This window comes from Pimephales promelas, chromosome 24 (genome assembly GCF_988280905.1).
Source record: "Pimephales promelas chromosome 24, fPimPro1.hap1.1, whole genome shotgun sequence".
Lineage (NCBI taxonomy): Eukaryota > Metazoa > Chordata > Actinopteri > Cypriniformes > Leuciscidae > Pimephales > Pimephales promelas.
This window is the reverse complement of record NC_142792.1, coordinates 20,369,204-20,391,686: the sequence shown is the minus strand read 5'-3', so window position 1 is coordinate 20,391,686 and position 22,483 is coordinate 20,369,204. Positions and strand designations below refer to the sequence as shown.

The following is a 22,483-nucleotide window of genomic DNA, read 5'->3' as shown; positions in this document are numbered from 1 at the left end:
TTCATCAAAATGGATTTATAGCGTTTTGGAACCATACTCTTCATTTGTAGGTATCACTGAAGAAATCAACACAACTTTTGCCCAAGTTGATTTCAAATACTTTTATTCTTATACTGTATATAATATATATATATATATATATATATATATATATATATATATATACATTTCTGTCATATTTTTTAATTCAGATTTAAAGCCGTAACAGTTACCCAGAATGACATTTTGGGGATTTTGAGCTCAATAGTTCCTTAAAGATTAATTATTTATAATGAATACCCACATGAGTAATTAAGAGGGAGAAGTCAAGTCATGTAATGTAGTGTATTTAAAAAATGCATATACTTTTAATATTAGGAATATGCTTTGGACACCAGAATTTACAAGTCACGTCATTGACCCATTTAAGAAAATCAATACTAAATTCCACAAAGTGCCATAAATCTAAATAGGATCTATTAAAAAAAATGAGCATAAAACATAAATAATTACAAACAGTGTGCAGTACAGTATGTCATGAAAAAGTTGTATAAAAATAAAGCATATATCTTTGTTATACATCAAAAACTATTGATGAAATACAAAAGCTTCTCTTCTGTTTTGGTTCAATAAGGGGGAAAGTCTTCCTAATCTTGTATACACAAACTCTGTGGGGGGAAAAATACATGACATTTTCAGATACACATAACATAAGAACAGGTCATCTATGCTCACATTTTAAAATAAAAATGTTCCCTTTCGTAGTCACTCCGAGTTACGTTGGATGACGAGAATGGGGTTTCGCTTAGAAAGCCAATCATCTATGAGTATTATAAAACGAGCCAATGGCGATGAAATGCCATGGGACTGTGGAATTTGCATAGCGTATACCTTGTGGGTATTTAAGGAGAATGTGGACGCAAAGACAGTCATGTTTTTGCTTCGGAGCCAAGAGCATCTCTTCACTCCACATGCCAAAAGATCCTGAGTTTTCATTCAGTGACATCTCTTCGAGACGAGCAAACTCTCCCGTGTTTGTGTGACAGCGGTACCAAGCGAGGTTCACATTGCTTGCGATCTGAGCAGTGGTCTGCCCGTCTGTGTTTTTCTGCCTGGTCGCTTTAGTATCACAGAGTTTTTCCTCTCCTAAAAGAGCTGCATGTGGCACGATATCTGTCAGCCTTTGATGGGCACAATCTCTGCTTTGTGTGTCTGGGCTTAGAGTACGCTACAGCAGTGCTTGTGGATGGCTCATGTTCCTTCTGTGGACGAAGTTCGAGACTCAATGATCTCAATAGAGAGAGGGTCTCCTCATGCACACCCCGATCTACACCCTCCACGAGAGGTGGTACTTCGGCTGGTGGACAGAGTGACTTGAGGGTTACGGTGTGGAACAACCCGACAATGCATCCTTGGACCACGCCCCCCTCTTCAGTACCGCAACCCGTGAGCGCCGCGGTGATTCACGAATCATGGTCAGTGGCAATGCCCCTATCATGAGAGCGGAGGTTGCCACCCTGCTGGCGAAGGGTGAAATCGAGATAATCAGGGTTCAGGGTTCTACAGCCCCTACTTCCTTGTCCCCAAGAAGACCGGTGGGTTACGACCGATCCTGGACCTGCGCGTCTTGAACTGCTCCCTTCACAGGCTGCCGTTCAAGATGCTCACGGCCAAACGCATTTTCGAATGTGTTCGCCCCCAGGATTGGTTTTCAGCGATAGACCTGAAGGACGCCTACTTCCATGTCTCCATTTTACCTCGACACAGACCGTTTCTTCGGTTTGCCTTCGAGGGGCAGACATACCAGTACGCGGTTCTCCCATTCGGGTTTGCTCTGTCTCACGTCTTTACGAAGATTGTCCAGGCAGCCCTTGTTCCACTACGCGAACACGGGATTCGCATCCTGAATTATCTTGACGACTGATTAGCTCACTCTCAAGATCAGGTTTGCGAACACAGAGACCTAGTGCTTTGGCACCTAGCCCGTCTGGGCCTTCAGGTCAACTGGGAGAAGAGCAAACTCTGTCCCGTGCGCACACAAACTCACTGCTGACTTGTCTTCGACAGTTCAAGGGCAAGAGCACGGTCCCACTGAAATAATTTCAGAGGCTTCTGGGGCATATGGCATCTGCAGCAGCAGTAACGCCACTCGGATTGCTTCATAAGAACGCTTCAGCTGTGGCTTCGCGATCGACTCCTGAGGTGGGCATGGAATCGTGGCATGCTCCGAGTTCCAGTAACTCCGACCTGCCGTCAGACATCACCACGTGGCGGAACCTCAGGTTTCTACAGGTTACCCTAGAACGAGTTTCCAGGCATGTTGTTGTCTCCACAAATGCCTCTGCCCGGGGCTGGGGCGCCATGTGCAATGAACATGCTGCCGCAGGTTCCTGGACAGGACCTCAGTGTCGCCTGCATCGTCAATTGCCTCGAGTTGCCGGCAGTACGCCTTGTCCTGCACCGTTTCTGCACGTTGCTCAAGGGTCAACACATACCAGTCCATTCAGACAATACTGCTACAGTAGCAGCCGACGAGCTGTCACGGTTTCGACCCATCTCCGGCGAATGGCGACTCCATCCCCGGTCGGTTTCGCACAGGTAGACCTGTTTGCCTCCCACAACTCATCCCACTGCGTCCTGTATTACTCCCTGACCGAGGGCACACTCGGCACGGATGCACTGGCGCACAGCTGGCCTGCGCAAATATGCGTTTCCCCCACTGAGCCTTCTCGCACGGACCCTGTGCAAGATCAAGGAGGACGAGGAGCAGGTCATTCTAGTTTCGCCGTATTGGCCCACCCGGAACTGGTTCTCCGAACGACAGCACCTCCTTGGCCAATTCCTCTGAGGAAGGACCACCCTCTTGTCCTCCTCTCGTACCCTCCTGGGACCTCTCAGTGGTCTTAAATGCCCTGCACAGGGCTCCCTTTGAGCCTCTGCAATCAGTTGAGCTTAAATTTCTGTCTATGTAGACGGCGCTCCTGGTTGCACTGACCTCCATCAAGAGTATGTAAGACCTCTGACCAATTGAAGGAGGCCACTGCCTTGTATCCCAAAGGTGTGAAATGCTAATAATCCCTTGCATTGACCCCGACCGGGGGATTATTCACCATGGTAACTGATGGCCCTAGTGGCTCCCTGCTGTGCCCCAAACTTGGTACATATACAGGAGTATTTGGGATTGTGTGACGGGACAGTAAACTTCCGTACACACACGTTTATTTGTGGAGTACACAGGAGTACTCAGGAGTTTTACATGCCCGATTACAGCTCTTTTCACGCAGTGATGGCACCTCACTGGCAGACACCTACACAGCTGCAGGCTGGGCGAAACCTAACACATTCGTCAGATTCTATAATCTCAGAGTGGAGCCTGTGTCCTCTCGCATACTCGCTTCAACCAGCTAGTACTGGACCCGCTCAGGTGTCTTTGCTTGCTCGCCCTTCCACTGCACGGACTGGATACGTGCGATATTCTCCTCAGGTGAGCTTTCCTGTCTGAAGCCCTGAGCCCTGATTTAGCACCAGTGTCTATTGCCTGTGCGTCGGCTAGGTGCCTCGTGTATGGTTCCTCCTCTGAGCGACCCCCACATGTGTATTTCCACTGTTAGCCTTCTTGAGCATGTGTCTTTCCCTCGGCAAGCCACCTTGCCACTCCTGAAGATGAAAGTTGCCACCTCACGGGCTGGTCACTCCAGTGTTCCTCCATGTGAAGCCCCCCTCAGGCCATATGTATATTCCTATGTCCCTACAGGTAGGCATGCTGCAGCATATTTCCTCTGAGATATGCTTCCCAGTGTACCTTGGTATTCCTGTGTTAAGCAGGATTCCTTTTGTCCGTGCTAATTTCACGACAGGGGGATCATATTTTCTAAGGGCACTGGAAGACAGCTGTGAAGGTGGCGTGATTAAATGGGGACCCCATTCTCATCATCTGACGTAACTTGGAGTGACTACGAAAGGGAACGTCTCGGTTACGTATGTAAACCTCGTTCCCTGAGTAGGGAACGGAGATATTACGTCTCACTGCCACTTCCGCTGTACCGCTGGGTATGACTGCCTTCGCGTCCGCATTCTCCTTAAATACCCACGCAGTGGGGCGGAGATATGCTATGCAAATTCTACAGACCCATGGCATTTCATCGCCATTGGCATGTTTTATAATACTCGAAGATGATTGGTTTTCTAAGCGAAACCCTATTCTCGTCATCGATTTAAAGTCTTCGTTCCCTACTCCAACGGAGACGTTCTTCCCTCTCCTTTATTAATGGCTATAGACACAAGCAAATAAATAAATAAATAAATAATAATAATAATATATATATATATATATATACATATATAGTGCCCTCCACAATTATTGGCACCCCTGTTTAAGATGTGGTCGAGGACTTTTAAAAATTCTCCCTTTTTTTTAAACAACATAGAATCCAAATGCAAAAAAAGAGAAAAATCCAACCTTTTATTTAAGTACATTACTTTGGTGGTAAATTTTTTTTTTAAAATTTAAAAAAAATAAAAACTTCAAATCATGTGTCCCACAATTATTGGCACCCCTGATGTTAATACTTTGTACAACCCCCTTTTGCCAACAAGACAGCACTTAATCTCCTCCTATAACATTTCACAAGATTGAAGAACACACAGAGAGGGATCTTTGACCATTCTTCTTTGCAAAATCTTTCTAGATCATCCAGAATCCTGGGCCCTCTCTTGTGCACTCTCCTCTTTAGCTCACCCCACAGGTTTTCGATTGGATTGAGGTCTGGGGACTGAGATGGCCATGGGAGGACCTTGAGTTTGTGACTGAACCATTTTTGTGTAGATTTTGCCACACGTTTTGGATCATTATCCTGCTGAAAGACCCAATGACGGCCCATCTTCAGCTTTCTGGCAGAGGCCATCAGGTTTTTATTTAAAATGTCCTGGTAGTTCAAAGCGTTCATAATGCCATGCACCCTAACAAGGTTCCCAGGGCCTTTGGAAGAGAAACAGGCCCACAGCATCACAGATCCTCCACCATACTTCACGGTGGGCATGAGGTACTTTTCGGCATACACATCTTTTGTTTTACACCAGATCCACTTAGAGTGTTTGTTGCCAAAAAGCTCAATCTTAGTCTCATCCGACCAAAGCACACGATCCCAGATGAAGTCCCAGTGCCGCTTGGCAAACTCCAGACGTTTACGTTTGTCAGTGTTAGTGAGAAAAGGCTTTTTCCTAGCATGCCTCCCAAACATCTTGTTGGCATGTAGAGAGCGTCTGATGGTTGTTTTGGAGATTTTGTGACCCCAAGATGCCACTATTTGATGCAATTCTGTGACAGTGAGCTTAGGACTTTTTTTTACTTTTCTTAGCATCCTCCTCACAGTGCGTTGTGGCAAGATAAACTTGGGACCTCTTTCAGCCTTGTTTGTCACTGTTCCTGTTGTTTTAAACTTCTTAATGATTCCTCTAACTTTAGATATGGGCAATATAAGGTGAGTGGCTATTTTCTTGTAGCCATTGCCTAACTTATAAAGGTCAACACACATCTGCCTTACTTGAATGGTGTGTTCTCTTGTCTTTGCCATGTTGACAAATGGGTAAGAGAATTAGGCCTCTGTGTCATGTCATATTTATACCCCAGGGAAATAGGAAGTCATGAATTACTAATTAAAAGTTCCTAGATATCCTGACCAACATTAGCAACTACAGAAAATATATATTTTTTTAAAAAATCAATTACATTTTTCAGCGGAATTGTTAGGGGTGCCAATAATTGTGGGACACAGGATTTGAAGTTTTTATTTTTCTAAATTTTTACATTTTTTTTTACCACCAAAGTAATGTACTTGAATAAAAGGTTGGATTTTTCTCTTTTTTTGCATTTGGGTTCTATGTTGTTTAAAAAAAAGGGAGAATTTTTAAAAGTCCTCGACCACATCTTAAACAGGGGTGCCAATAATTGTGGAGGGCACTGTATATATACAGTATATATATACAGTATATATAGCATGTGTCTAGATTTTATCTATTGGGAATTGATCAACTAAATGGAAGAGAGTTTTATTTTTTAGGGGGATTGAAACTCGTCCAGCTCTTTAGATTTTATGGTTTTGTGCTGTAACTGCATCCATACAATGTCTAAGTGAAACACAGGCATGTACAATACTTACGTTTATAATAAGTTGTTGTAGATGGGGAAAAGAGGGTTATGTCGTTCACAGCAAAGTTTACGAGCCCTCAAAACGTCCCGCACACACTGATGGATATAAGCATACTGACACTGCAGAAGACAAACCCATCATATTAGGGTGCTTATAAACCATTTCACACATTTAATTCAAACTATAGAGGCAATACAGTAACTACAGTAAGTAACTACATGTTTAGTAAATTGATTTCTGACTAAAATCAAGTGTCTTAAGGCCCATTCACACCAACAACAATGACTTTAGCGTTTCAATAATCGTTCTAATTCAATGAGAAAAGGGAAGTCCACACTGCAACTAGAACCAGGCAATCTGCAGGTTTTTTTTAAATCTCAAGTTTAGTTTAACAGTTGAGCCAAAGCCTAATTCTTGTCACTTTTAGAGCTAGCACTGTAGGAACGATGAGTTGCTTCATTAAAGCTTATTGTATTATGAAGAGTAGATTATTATAAGAGGGATTGACAAAGAGAGTGTATTACCTGCGTCTGATATAGCATTTATTATTCAGTTCAATATATTCTTTTTATATTCATAAAAAAACTCTGTTTGAATGTCCACTGATCGTTTTCTTAGTATTCTTTTCATTGTTAGGGGATTCCCATAACAGTGCTAGTCATTGCATTTGTCAGTTGCAGTTGTTTAAAGAAAAATAATGTCCTTGTTTGCAATCTTGCGTCAGTCCCTTTGAATATAAAAGTATTTCCCAGATAGCAAACTGACATTGAATCAACGTGGAAATATGACATCGAAACAACGTTGATCTGACATTGTTTTGCTCATCGAATTAACGTTGAACCAACGTCAGACGCGTCATTCTTTCAAAACTAACGGAAAATCAACTTGAAATCAACGCGTTGTTTCAACGTTATGAAAGCAAACCAATTTTCGATTTTCATTTAGCTTTGAAGAATGCCGCGTCTGACGTTGGTTCAACGTTAATTCGATGAGCAAAATCAACGTTGTTTCAATGTCATGAGAGACGTTGTTTCCACGTTGATTCAATGTCAGTTTGCTATCTGGGTTGCTACTGACTCAAAAGTTAAAGACTCAAAAATACTTTGTTGTCATCTAACAGCATAAATAGTGTAACTTACTGCAGTCGAAATTTCAATAACTAATAGACCCTTTCGCAACACTAAATTGACACATTTTTGTTGCTGCATAAAAATATGGGCCAATTTTACATTGAACAAAAACAGCTGAATGATAATGCAACTTAATTCTCTGCTAGTAGATGGAACCTATAAAATAGCAGAAATATATCAGTTTCTCATGTATATATATATATATATATATTAGGCACAAAACACTAGTCTTTCTTAATTTTCATTGCCAATTGTTGTACTGGTAAACAAGAGGGCGATATATGCCTATCTACACTGGACGTGACAAAGTGACGTTACAAATCCATTTGTCCTTTATATCAGAAGTTGCGTGAATGCTTGGAGTATGTCAGAATTAGAATGGGGCATCAGCTTACTATCAGGAATTTGTCGTGTCAGCGATTATTGTAGTATATATAGATAGATACATACTATTTAGACATGTTGTTTTGGTAGTTGTGACATTCGAAGTAGATTCATTTTTATGTTTGCATGGCACTGGCATTCCTTTCATAAACTTGTGTTATTCAAGCAATGTACGTCTCGTGCTCAACTCAACGAGTGTTGCCAACAGGAACGGTGTAGAGTGCCCTCTGGTGGACAAACTATACAACTCCAACACTCATGACATGGTTCAAGCGTGTTTCGTCCGTTTTTATTTTATTTTTGAAATATTCATTTATCGGCCATTATAACTGCCGATACCGATAGTTTGGAAAATGCCTAATATCGGCCGATTATTATCGGTCTGCCGATATAATCGGTCTGGCTCTAGTTACAAATAGTTGAAAACATTTTGGATATTGTAAGTAAACAACTAACTGGCCTAGTTGTTTTTGGAGATTTTACTGCAAAATTCTTACATACCATGCTTATTTCAACAATGCATCATTCATTTATATTTTTACACTTCCACAATACTCAATTCTGATTCTTCGAGCCATCTAGTGGTTTGGTATTCCACGATAACAACCGCTACATGTGATAACAGCTGTATAACAACAATGATAACTATCAGTGCATTTTTTTTTCCAGCTGATGAACAATAAATTCATTGATAGCCAATCAGAATCCACCAATCAGTGTTTAAAAAGTTTGTTCATTTACAGTAGCAGACAAACATAACATCGTCTGTCGTCTGTTCGTGTGGACGCTAATATCTTTTTAATCATCATTCTTGGTATGAATGAATGGGCCTGTAGAATGTGATCTGTCCTGTGAAAATTGATCAACTCAGTTCCATTGTTGTTGATATTGCGACAGACTCATACCTCAGTTTGTACCATGTATGAGCGATGCAGACGTAGATCAAACACACAGCCGTAAACGTCCACTGTGCATTTCCTGTCTAGTTGCATTAAAACACGATCCAGCACAATGAAAGTGCCAGTTCGGCCCACACCAGCGCTGAGAGAAAGAAAACATATATATTGTAAATATGATTTTGAGTGTGAACACTCTGAAATGTATTTTGATGTTGTTTTTAGGAGGTGACACACAGATACCTGCAGTGTACTACAGTGACTCCAGGACTTGTTGTCCTGTCAATGTAATCTCTGACTGTGCGCACAAACTGAATGAGCGATTGGGTTGTGTCCGGTACTCCATGATCTGGCCAAATGGTGTAATGGAACTGACGCACGATCCTGGGGTATCTCAACTGACCCTCCTGAAAAAAGACCTTGCATTATAATTTCAGAACTAGGTCTACTGCTTGTTGCTATTTTATATTCATTCGCTCATGCACTTTCTTTCCTCATACACGCTTAAAAAAGGTTCTTTGCCACTCACAGCATCTAAATGGCAAATTACGAAATTACTTTCCAAAGAGGTTTCTCAAATCTTGCAAAGAAATGTCTAAATTCTATTTTGCATTAATACAATGAAACCTATTTGTGGGACCACAACAATTATTTGCATTTCAGCACTTTCCATTTCCTTATATTTTCATTTGTCATAACTGTCATTCAGTCGTGCAAGTATATTATTATTTAAATCAGCAAATACAATTGCAATTATGATGCATATACTTTGGTATACGTTGATGTACAGTATATCCAACAGTGCTTTACATCCCACATAATAATTACTATAGAAAATATTTACAAAAAAGAAACAGTGAACATTTTTTTTCCTTTTGATCATAGTGAATAACATTTTTTTGTACTGTTACTTTTGAAAAAGTAATGAATAACTGTATTTCTGTTGTATAATACAGTATATCCACTTATTTAACACTTACACATGATATCTTGAAGTCCCGAATGGTCCACTCTGGGAGGACCTTCTCAGAAAGCAGTTGCACCACAACGTCACCATAGTACAAAGGCTCACTGTCAATCGGCCAGTAGCGATCACACTTCACCTGAATCATACACACATTCACAAAGGTATGACATGAGCACGCATCACTAGAAAAAAGAGTATTAGAAGCTTCTTCACTATAAGTCAGTTAAGAAAGAAAGTTAAGAAAATAAAAGTCCAAGTTTGGACAGATGACAAGTTTGAACTTTAACGATATTAATTTTGCAAGTAAAAATAAATATACCAAAATGTTTTTGAAATTTGTATTTGTATTTATTTTGTATGGAAGCTTGTTTCCGCCATTGAATAAAAAAATATAATAAATAATTGTGACTTTTTATCTCACAATTCTGACTTTTTTTCTCACAATTCTGACTTTTTTTCTCACAATTGCGAGTTTATATCTCACAATTCTGACTTTATTTCTCAGAATTGCGTGATATAAAGTCGCAATTGCGAGTTATAAAGTCAGAATTGTGTGTTATAAAGTCAGAATTGCTAGATATAAAGTCAGAATTGTGTGATATAAAGTCGCAATTCTGAGAAAAAAAGACAGAAGTGTGACTTTTTTTCTCACAATTGCGAGTTTACATCTCGCAATTCTGACTTTATAACACATAATTGCGAGTTTATATGTCGAAATTCTGACATCTTTTCTCAGAATTGTGAGATATAAACTCGCAATTGCGACTTATTAGGCCAATTCTAAGGGGAAAAAAAGACTAACTTTTTCCCCCCTCAGAATAGTTTAAATCTCACAATTCTGACTTTATATCATGCATTTCTGACTTTATAACACTCAATTGCGACTTTATATCTAGCAATTCTGACTTTATAACTCGCAATTCTGACTTCATATCTCGCAATTCTGACTTTATATCTTGCAATTCTGACTTTATATCTTGCAATTCTGACTTTATAACTCGCAATTCTGACTTCATATCTCGCAATTCTGACTTCATATCTCACAATTCTGACTTTATATCACGCAATTCTGACTTTATATCTCGCACTTGCGACTTTATATCACGCAATTCTGACTTTATATCTCACAATTCTGACTTTCCAAGTAAACTCACAATTGTGAGAAAAAAAGTCAGAATTGTGAGATAAAAAGTCGCAATTACCTTTTATATTTTTCATTCAGTGGCGGAAACAAGCTTCCATAATTTTGAACTAAGTATATGGCCGGTGGCAATTGATAATGAGTGTCACCAGCGCGCTGCACCGGCGGCATATCTCACAGGGGAGCTATGAAAGCATAAAAGGAGGAGCAATGACAGTGAAGGACAAGAGAGGATCAGGTCTGGACATTTATGTTCTTTTATTAATGTGTGTATGGCAGTCGTCTTGAGGGTCTGACGCTTTTACTTTTGTTTTGTGTTTTGTTTAACATGATTAAAGTGATTAAACGTTCGCCGGTTTCCACCTCCTTCCTCCCTTATCAACATACCGCGTTACAATGTACATACCCTATAAATACCCTGCAATTGTACTTTTGCTATATTAAATTTGGACTTTAGTTATCCGGGAATGTAGTGCTGAGGTCCAACTAAACATATACTTAAGTATATTTGATTGTGCTAAAGTGGAACTATTGCAAGTATACTTTAAAATATACTTATACTTATATTAAAGGGTTAGTTCACCCAAAAATGAAAATTCTGTCAGTATTTACTCACCCTCATGTTGTTCCAACCCCGTAAGACCTTCGTTCATCTTCGGAACACAAATTAAGATATTTAAGATATTAAGAAATAATATCGTTATAAAGTCGTTATTTTTGTTGTTTTTTTGCGCACAAAAGTGTTCTCGTCGTTTGATAAACTTAAGATTGAGCCCCTGTAGTCACTTGGACTATTTTAACGATGTCTTTAATGACTTTTCGGGGACAGCAAGAGCCAGTCCCTCAAGAAGCCTATGGACTGTATGCAGGAGCGATCTTAATATCTTAAATATCTTAATTTGTGTTCCGAAGATAAACGAAGGTCTTACAGGGTTGGAACAACATGAGGGTGAGTAAATACTGACAGAATTTTCATTTTTGGGTGAACTAACCCTTTAAGACTAATTTATACTTATATCAAATATATTGTATTTAAAGACTAATATCATGTAGTGATCATACTATCTTTACCAATAGTTTTATGAAAACACATTTTAGGCTTAATATTAAGAAATGTGCATAGTGCAACAAAGTGCTCCAAATAAAGTTTAATTATATTATTTAGATCAGTCTCAAGCGATATGTCAGTAAATAAGTAAATAGATTTGTAGTACACTTGGTATGAAATAAATGCATTTCAAAGACATTTTGGAATCATGTTTTTTTTTTTTTTCACTAGGGTTGTGTATTATATATATATATATATAGACCATTTCACAAGATGTAAACAACACTGGTCCAGAAGCACTTCCTGTTTCAGTTTGTAACTGTTTTCTTTATTTCACATGTAAAGAAAACATCTTAAAGATGTTTGTTTAACTTTTTGATTCATATTTATATGTTCTGTTGGTTGTATTTTATCCCAGCTTTTATGTAGTGCTAAAAAACTGAAACAGGAAGTGCTTCTGGACCAGTGTTGTTTACATCTTGTGAAATGGTCTATATATATATATATATATATATATATATATATGTGTGTGTGTGTGTGTGTGTGTGTGTATGTCTGTTACCTCCCTGCTGTAAAACTAGTTTATGCTAAGGGGTATAATAAAAGAAAACAAACAAACAAACAAACAAACAAAAACAAACTTACCATGCCTCTCTCCACACACTGGGTTACCATTACAAGGCTGTGAACATTTTGTTCCCACACCATACGCCAGAAATCATCCTTGGTACCTGGTAGAGGCCCTTGTGTGGCAATATACTCCCATTTGAAATTGTATCCCTGTTAAACAAATACAGAAATACTTTTAAACCTGTGGACAAAAAGGACCGTTAACTGCTTTGAAGTTCATGAACGGTACTAATATTTAGGTTTTTCTTTTTTTAAAGAAATTGTTAGTTGACAATTAACAAAAAAATAAACAAACAATAGATACAGTTGAGACAATTTCACATAGAGCGCTTGCTGAAGGTCCAGAAGCTGACATTTGCTGCGTCCCAATTCAGAGGCTGCATCCTTCAAAGGCTGATTGCATCACCACGGCGTGACGAAGACTGTACCAATCTCAAAGGCTCCTTCAAAAGCGGCCTCGAAATGCACTCTTCGTTTCCCATGAAATGAAGGATACAAACACATGGATTCTTCAAGGCCTTGTCTACTCCAGAATTCATTGCACGGCAGAGAAATTGACGAATTCCGCTTTCAAAAAGTATTGTTTCAACTTGGTAAAATATATAATGATACAAATGTAAATATATATATATATATATATATATATATATGAAGAGTTCAGATGCAAAAGCCTCTAAATGCCATATGAAATTTTCTTCTAAAATGATCATTTTTGTCAAGCTTGTATATTTAAGTTCAGTAATTTCACTTAAATTGCAATGAAGATTACCTATTAATTGTCATTTAAGTGAGATTACTGAACCTAAATATACAAGCTTGATAAAAATGGTCATTTTAGAAAAATTTAGAAAATTTCAAATGGCATATAGAGGCTTTTGCATCTGAACTCTTCATATACTGTATATATATATATATTAAAAAAACATTATGTCATCTGTCTCATTTATAACCTAGATAATGTTGGAAACAGTTGTGTAGCTTAATATTAAAAGAAAAAAAACAGAATTTATTCAAAATGATGTGAAAGACAAAATAAGTCTTTATTGTAACTTTTATCAGTTTATCAGAAAAATAATTACTGACTCCAAGAGTAGTGTATATTGTTACAAAAAATCCTGAAAAAAGTATCACAGGTTATAAAAAAATATATATATTAAGCTGCACAACTGTTTCCAACATCAATAATAAATTGGCATATTTCTGAAGGATCATGTGACACTGAAGACTGGAGTAATGGCTGATGAAAATTCAGCTTTGCATCTGTTACGTGAGTATCACGAACGTCTGGACTGGAGTCCTCTAATTAAGTTTAATTATGTTAATGTTGTCTTGTTTCCGTTTTTCTTAGTTTTGATTGGTGGTGCTCGGGAAGGACCAGAGATAAAACGGAAGGAAGTGTCCTTGGAGGAGGCCGCTCACCACTGATTCTTCATTGTTTATAGTTTTGAATTTGAGTTTGGAGCGGGGAGTCTCAGCTGTGGGTTGTATTTCCAATTCTCTTCCCGTGTTGCTGAGCTCCCCGTCTCTTATGTTATGGTTAATTTGGGAGTTGTTTGAGTTATAATAAATACATCATTTTGGATTACGTCTTTCGTTGTCGATCTTTTATGTTGTGGTCCCGGAAACCCGTATTTTGTGGGACCGTAACATAAAAGATCAAGCAAGAAAATTTGCTAGATTATGTCAGCTCTTTTCGTTACAAGTTACATAGGGCTTTGTGAGTTGGCTAGCAAAAATCTGATCGCAGCTCAGGCCAAAATGAAAGGTTGGTTTGACAAAAAAGCTAAGATTAGACAATTTAAGGCTGGGGACAAAGTTTTGGTATTTTTACCTGTTCTTGGTTCAAGTCTTCAAGCACGCTATAGTGGTCCATATGTCATACAGAAGAAGGTTAGTGACAGGGATTATATTGTAGCTACTCCCGACCGTGTCCGTCAAAGCAGATTGTGCCATGTCAATATGATCAAACCCTATTATGATCGCGAACAGTTGGACAAGAATAATACAGGGGAGGTAAATTCGGTAATGGCTTTGATCAATGTTGAACAGCCTCAAGTGTGTTCTCCTGTCTGTAGTGCTTTTCAGGTACCTGATTCCTCTGAAGGAACATCTGGAGCTGAAACTGTCTCTGAGGCCTGGGGGTCGCTGTCCGGTTCTGAAGTTGACAGTGGTATTAAAAGTTCTCTTGTCTCTACAGTACAGGGCCGGTTAAACAACTCTGAAATACTGGCTAACCTTGATTCCTGTTTTTTACATCTATCCTGTTCGCAGCGTACAGATGTTGTAAATTTAATTAATCGTTATGTTTTACTCTTTTCAGATGTGCCGTCCCAAACGCAAATATTACAGCATGACATCGATGTGGGTGACAATACGCCAATTAAACAGCACCCGTATCGTGTCAATCCTGAGAAACATCGGCGTTTACAAAATCAGGTTGACTATATGCTGTTACATGGTATTGCAGAACCTAGTGTCAGCTCATGGAGTTCGCCCTGCATTCTCGCTATTAAGTCTGATGGATCTGACCGTTTTTGTACAGACTTTAGGAAGGTTAACAATGTCACGAAGCCTGATTGTTATCCTCTTCCTCGCATGGAGGATTGTGTTGACCGCGTGGGGTCTGCAACGTTCGTGACAAAGCTAGACCTTCTTAAAGGCTATTGGCAGGTGCCATTAACTCCACGTGCTAGGGAAGTTAGTGCGTTTGTTACTCCTGATGCCTTCTTGCAGTATTCTGTAATGCCTTTTGGGGTACGAAACGCGCCCGCCACCTTTCAATGATTGGTTAACTGCGTTTTTGGGGGGTGCCGGGTTGCGAGGCATATCTGGATGATATAGTAATTCACTCTGCAACGTGGGATGAGCACATCAATCAACTACAACAAGTGTTTCACAGGTTGGCGAGGGCAAACTTAACGGTTAATTTAGCTAAATGTGAATTTGCTAAAGCAACCATAACCTATCTAGGGAAAATTGTAGGTGGTGGCAAGGTAAAACCGGTAAATGCCAAAATTGAGGCCATTACATAATTTCCAGTTCCTTCTAGTCGTCGTGAACTACAGCGATTCTTAGGAATGGCGGGCTATTACCGTAGTTTTTGTGTAAACTTCTCTGCCGTAGCTGCCCCACTTACTGACCTGTTGAGTCCAAAAATACGCTTTAAATGGTCACCGGAATGTCAATATGCTTTTGAGTCCCTTAAAACACTCCTGATGCAGGCACCTGTTCTCGCTGTTCCAGCGTATGACCGTGTGTTTAAACTGGCTGTGGATGCCAGTGATGCGGGAGCAGGTGCTGTTTTGTTGCAGGAGGGGCTTGATGGCATTGAACATCCGGTGTGCTATTTTTCAAAAAAATGTCAAAAACATCAAAAATCATATTCAACAATTGAGAAAGAAGCACTTGCCTTGATTTTGGCCCTTAAGAACTTTGATGTTTATATCGGTTCTTCATCCAGTCCGGTTACGGTTTATACGGACCACAACCCTCTTGTGTTTATTAATCAAATGCGCAACTCAAATCAGCGTTTGATGAGGTGGGCTTTGTTTGTCCAATCATTTAATCTGGAGATAAAACATGTATCCGGGAAGAATAATGTGTTGGCAGACACATTGTCGCGTACGGTTATATGGTGATTGGTGGGTTTATGTTGTTCTTTCCCACCATTCACCATTTAGGGGTGGAGGTGTTACGTGAGTATCACGAACGTCTGGACTGGAGTCCTCTAATTAAGTTTAATTATGTTAATGTTGTCTTGTTTCCGTTTTTCTTAGTTTTGATTGGTGGTGCTCGGGAAGGACCAGAGATAAAACGGAAGGAAGTGTCCTTGGAGGAGGCCGCTCACCACTGATTCTTCATTGTTTATAGTTTTGAATTTGAGTTTGGAGCGGGGAGTCTCAGCTGTGGGTTGTATTTCCAATTCTCTTCCCGTGTTGCTGAGCTCCCCGTCTCTTATGTTATGGTTAATTTGGGAGTTGTTTGAGTTATAATAAATACATCATTTTGGATTACGTCTTTCGTTGTCGATCTTTTATGTTGTGGTCCCGGAAACCTAGACCCGTATTTTGTGGGACCGTAACAGCATCACATAAATAAATACTATTTTAAAGTATATTAAAACAGAAATATCTATATATATCTATATATCTATATAAATAATAATTTGTCTGTAATTTTGATCAAATAAATGCAGCGTAAAATTCACAACCTAAACCACACAACTCATGATTCCGCACAGTTTTTAGCCAACGAGCTATCAAATGAAAAACATAATAGTCAACTCACAGGTATGTAGTTAGCATTGATGTAGTCTGAGCAGGGGTCGTCCTTCAAGCAAGACAGTCTTACACGCGTTGAGTCGTCTGCCAATGAATCATTAAAGTGGTTAATGAGGAAGTTCGTGTTTCATTTGAGCACACAAAGTAAAGAACTACGAAATATACTCTAGGCCTGCCACAGTATACGCTATAGCGGGTATGAAGGATGAAACTGGTATTAAATAATAGAAAATTGTTGAAAGGTGCAAATACAGTATTTTGAATGAAACTCACTTAACAACAATAGTTCCTATATAAATATAATAAAGTATTTAATCGCCTTAAATAAAATGTTGTGAACTGACTGAACAGAGTGTATACAATTCATTTTAATAAATGTAATAATTTATTAATACATTTTATCATTTTAAAACTTTTAATAATTTATCATTTATCTGTATTAAATTTTACATTTTCCTTTGAAATTTTAGCCACAATAAATACAAAATAAAATTAAAAATGTACAATAAAGAGGCTTTGCGTTATTGTGCTGGCAACCATAGGACATCCAACCAGCGCAAATATATAATCAATTTGAATACTACATCAGTGTGACAACTGTGATATCATGGCAAGTCTAATATAGTCAGAATGTACTTTTATGACAATGTCATATGTCTCTACTTACAGGGAAGTATATTGTTGTATCGATTTTTGCTTCGGTTCCCAAGTATACGTGCAGCACTCTGAGTTTGGGTCCGTCCCACCTCCTTTAAGCCCTTTTTAACATTGGGTTGATGCAAAACACATCCAAATTATATATACAGTCAACTCAACTTTTCACAAAATTCTAACCTATCTTTGAAGTAAAACAATTCAAAGTGGGGGGAAATCTCAAATTAATGTTTTCTCTAGTTCACATTGGCCACAATTATTGGCATCCAATTATTGCAACATCCTTTCCCCAAGATAACCGCTCTGAGTTTTCTCCTATAATGAGTTTGGAGAACACCTGACAAGAGATCAGAGACCATTCCTCCATAGAATATCTCTCTCTCAGAAGCTTCTTTTTGTACTCAGTGACACATTTTTGTGTTGATTTTGATGTTTGTTGTGGATCTGATGGAAGATCTAACCACAGCCCATTATAAGATTTCTAGCAGAAGTGGTCAGGTTTTCTGTTCAGAAGTGATCTGTTGGCATTTGCATGATATGATATTTTCAGACATGTATCTGATGTCCAGGACCTCCAGCAAAAATGTAGTCCCACAACATTAAAGATCCAGCGGTATATTTAACCGTGGGTACTTTTTTTGGGAACCCTCCCAAAATGTGGTGATGAAGGGTTGTTTGATAAAAACGATATAGACACAAGATTTAGTTAATTGGATTTGGAACTATTTAATTATTATTCTGACGTTAGAAATGTGATTTTCAATGCTTTAGCTATTTTCTTACAGTAAAGCTCAATAATCTTTTGCTGTCCATCAGAACTATATTCTTTGGTTTTACTCATTGTGATGGATGATTAAGGGAATTTGGCCTTTGTGTTTCCTCAAATTTATACTCCTGTGGAACAGGAAGTCATGGCTGGACAATAAAAAAACATGATCAAATATGAATGGGAATATACTACAGCAACCCGGTCTCATCCCAAGACGTCATATAACTACGTTTTGGGACGTCTTTTGACCATACGTCAATATTCGCCTTTTTAGGGCCCCCTTAAACGTCGGTAGATGATGTTATGGGATCCTAACTCTACCCCATACCTAAACCTAACCCTAAACCTAACCCGTCACCTAACTGACGTTAAAGGTAAAGCGTCAGTTGTATGACGGCCCGGGATCGCCATCTACCGACGTTTAAGGGGGCCCTAAAAAGGCGGATATTGACGTATGGTCAAAATACGCCCCAAGACGTCAGTTATATGACTTTTTGGGATGAGACTGTGTTAACTACAGAGATATCTTACTTATAATAATTTCTAGGGGTGCCAATATTTGTGGCCAACATGCACTGGAGAAAAATATTTATTTCATAATATGAGTTTCCCTCCACTTTCAGTTGTTTTAGTCAATTTTGTGAATTTTTGGAATGAATGATAAAAAGGATAATCAATGCAGATTTATTTGGACAGCCACCTTTGCTCATATTTAACAAGGGTGCCAATAATTCTGGAGTTGGCTGTACATTGCAGCTTATTTGCTAATAAATAATTAAGATTAAAGTGGAACGATGACTTGACTGATCTTTCAAGTCAAGTCACATTTATTTACACTCACCTAAAGGATTATTAGGAACACCTGTACAATTTCTCATTAATGCAATTATCTAATCAACCAATCACATGGCAGTTGCTTCAATGCATTTAGGGGTGTGGTCCTGGTCAAGAAATCTCCTGAACTCCAAAATGAATGTCAGAATGGGAAAGAAAGGTGATTTAAGCAATTTTTGAGCGTGGCATGGTTGTTGGTGTCTGAGTATTTCACAATCTTCTGCATTTCTAGGGTTTACAAAGTATGGTGTGAAAAGGGAAAAACATCCAGTATGCAGCAGTCCTGTGGGCGAAAATGCCTTGTTGATGCCAGAGGTCAGAGGAGAATGGGCCGACTGATTCAAGCTGATAGAAGAGCAACTTTGACTGAAATAACCACTCGTTACAACCGAGGTATGCAGCAAAGCATTTGTAAAGCCACAACACGCACAACCTTGAGCCGGATGGGCTACAACAGCAGAAGACCCCACCGGGTACCACTCATCTCCTCTGCAAATAGGAAAAGAGGCTACAATTTGCAAGAGATCACCAAAATTGAACAGTTGAAGACTGTAAAAATGTTGCCTGGTCTGATGAGTCTTGATTTCTGTTGAGACATTCAAATGGTAGAGTTAGAATTTGGTGTAAACAGAATGAGAACATGGATCCATCATGCCTTGTTCCCACTGTGCAGGCTGGTGGTGGTGGTGTAATGGTGTGGGGGATGTTTTCTTGGCACACTTTAGGGCCCTCGGTGCCAATTGGGCATCGTTTAAATACCACGGCCTACCTGAGCATTGTTTCTGACCATGTCCATCCCTTTATGGCCACCATGTACCCATCCTCTGATGGCTACTTCCAGCAGGATAATGCACCATGTCACAAAGCTTGAATCATTTCAAATTGGTTTCTTGAACATGACAATGAGTTCACTGAACTAAAATGGCCCCCACAGTCACCAGATCTCAACCCAATAGAGCATCTTTGGGATGTGGTGGAACGGGAGCTTCGTGCCCTGGATGTGCATCCCACGAATCTCAATCAACTGCAAGATGCTATCCTATCAATATGGGCCAACATTTCTAAAGAATGCTTTCAGCACCTTGTTGAATTAATGCCACATAGAATTAAGGCAGTTCTGAAGGTGAAAGGGGGTCAAACACAGTATTAGTATAGTATGGTGTTCCTAATAATCCTTTAGGTGAGTGTATATAGTGCTTTTTTACAATACAGACTGTTTCAAATCAGCTTTACAGAGATAACAGGAAAATAATGCAACAAAGTTTGTTTCCATAAAAAATAGCATCTCAGTCTAGCTTAAGTAAGTTCAGTGATGGTTCATTTTTGTTGTAAAAAGTTACATAAATACCGTGATGTCATTGTCCAGCTCAGTTCAGTTCTCATTTAATGGTGTCAATGCAGGCAGATCAATATTATTGTTGAATATTAAATTAAATGTTAATTGTGATGTTCCCAAGTAAGCAAGCCAAAAGCCAAGTCTGCTATTGTTCCATTACTGACCTTAATATGTAGTGTTTGATTATATGCAGTGCATTACCTCAAACTCTTCAGATAGAAGGTAACTGGAATCAGCTTGCAGTTTAGCAAGATGGGACTCAAAGTGGGCTGCTTGCACTGGGCTAGTACATAATTGAGACAATTCACAATCAATAACATGAATGCATATAATAATAAATCATTACTATAAACATAAATTAAGTATTTTGGTACCTCCTTATGCCTGAGCACATCTGTGAGTTAGGCAAGGCCTTCCACATGCACATTTTCATCACTGGACTTTCCTGCACAGCTCTTAAAACACAGACACAAATACTCATCAGCACAGTAATAAACAATATGGGTTAAAACAAGTGTGTGTGTGTGTACTCATACATTTTGTGAGCTCTCTTTCTGTAAATCAGTAAGGCAGACACAGCGAGCACCATAGCGACTAGAAATGTAGCAGCCGTGATTCCTCCTGTGAGGCCATTTCGTGGTGCTGAGTGACAAAAACATAAATGACAAAAATGTCACTATTTAAATAAAAAACAAAAAATAAGTTGGAGTTGTGACACAATGGTATTGCACATGGGATCCTGTTATGGGTCTGGCCTGTGTCGTGTTTTTTTTTTCTCAGCAACCCTTAATTCAACTGCGCTGTCAATTCTAAACACTAAAAAGCACATAAATAAAGATAACAGTGTCTTACCTGATAGAGTTAATAGTGGGAGGGAGAGGTAAGTGTCGGTGTAAAGGGGATGTGCAAATTCTCTGTTTTCTTCATCAAACAGTTGAGTGAAGGCACGAACACTTAATCTGAGACAGTAAAGTGTGAATACATTTAGAGTTACATGATCTTAAACCTGTCTGTGTTGAAACTTGAACAATTATAGAGAATTCGAATTCTGTCATCATTAACCCACCCTCATAATGTTCAAGACCTGTGACTTTCTTCTGTGGAACATTAAAGGAGATGTTAAGTAGAATGTTCTGGCTGCTCTTAAGGTGCAGTCACATTTACTGCTGCAACCTGCTCAGCCAAATGCAGTCATTTGAATAGAAATCCACGGGTTCGGGTGTAACGCTGAGTGCTCTCAGAGACGAGCAAAGGCAGGATTCAAGTGACTGTTGTGGTGCCGGCATACTTTTTAGAGGAAAACTCAATGGAGCTTAGAAGCTTAACTACAGAGGTTGGGTGTCACTGGCTGCGGTGAAGGGGAATCGGGTTATTGAATCGAGGGGAGATGTCTGCGTCTGGGGGGGGTCTGTTGGTTGTGCTCACTAGCAGTTGTGGATCGGCCCCCTGACCTAGAGTTTAGAGCAAATGTACGGTGACATTATTGACTGAGCTAAATGTATTGTTATTAGTACTCTATTGTCACTATTGTTGTGGATTGCTAGAGCCAATGCTACTATTGTTGTCATGAATATTGTGAATAACACTATCATTGATACTACTACCACTAATACTAATATTAATATATTATTGTTGTTTTTGTGATTGTTGGGGTGATTATTACCTTCACTAGAATTGTACTGTGATAGACCGGATTGCCCTATCTATACTTGCGTCACAGAAAGGATCTTGTGTGGCTACATACACCACTTACACACACTGACTGTGTTGGGCTGTTTTGTATTTTGTTGCTTTTGTTTTGTTTTTGTGCTTTTTTCCCTCTTCTGTATTGTATGTGTGTCACTGATTTTTACCTTGTGTGTGTTACTGTTTTGTTAATTTGCATTCATTCCCTACATTCGTTCACTCGTTTATACCCACAATGCACTCTGATTTCGAGCGTACATCCGATGCACCATTTCCCAAAATCCAATGTGAAGAGGACTGAGAGAGCGGACAGGAGAGCTTGAGCGAGTGAGTTTGAACAAGAGATGCAGTTTGCAACTTTCTTTCTAATATAATATATATTTCAGGCTGGTTCTAGTTTTTCAAAAATGTATGAATACTTACTTGATTATAACATTAAAATATAGAGAGACAATAACAGATGAATTTAAAATTTAAATTAAAAATTAAATTAATAAGGTAAAATTGTTTTATATTATTTATTTGTATTAAATTATATTATTTAGGCATTAACTCAAATCAATGTTTGTATCACTGTAAGTAGGAGAGGACAATTTAGTG

The 22,483-nt window shown here is 39.0% G+C and overlaps 1 protein-coding gene across 2 annotated transcripts in view; it reads right to left on the bottom strand.

The window, feature by feature from the left end:
- Nucleotides 1–320: 320 nt before the first annotated feature.
- Nucleotides 321–22,483, bottom strand: part of ptprb (protein tyrosine phosphatase receptor type b) — a 75,756-nt gene continuing 53,593 nt past the window's right edge. The window contains exons 19-30 of one of the 2 annotated variants that reach the window (XM_089127113.1): nt 21,050–21,156; nt 20,734–20,839; nt 20,572–20,652; nt 20,399–20,480; nt 17,272–17,362; nt 16,612–16,688; nt 12,340–12,474; nt 9,519–9,641; nt 8,782–8,945; nt 8,548–8,683; nt 6,138–6,247; nt 321–647 (exon numbers count right to left, since the gene is read on the bottom strand). In XM_089127113.1, coding sequence (XP_088983239.1) covers nt 6,140–6,247; nt 8,548–8,683; nt 8,782–8,945; nt 9,519–9,641; nt 12,340–12,474; nt 16,612–16,688; nt 17,272–17,362; nt 20,399–20,480; nt 20,572–20,652; nt 20,734–20,839; nt 21,050–21,156 — 1,210 coding nt within the window. In that variant the 3' untranslated portion in view covers nt 321–647; nt 6,138–6,139. Of the gene's footprint in view, nt 4,251–6,137; nt 6,248–8,547; nt 8,684–8,781; nt 8,946–9,518; nt 9,642–12,339; nt 12,475–16,611; nt 16,689–17,271; nt 17,363–20,398; nt 20,481–20,571; nt 20,653–20,733; nt 20,840–21,049; nt 21,157–22,483 lie in introns of both variants that reach the window. The other variant, XM_089127114.1, reaches the window with a different exon arrangement.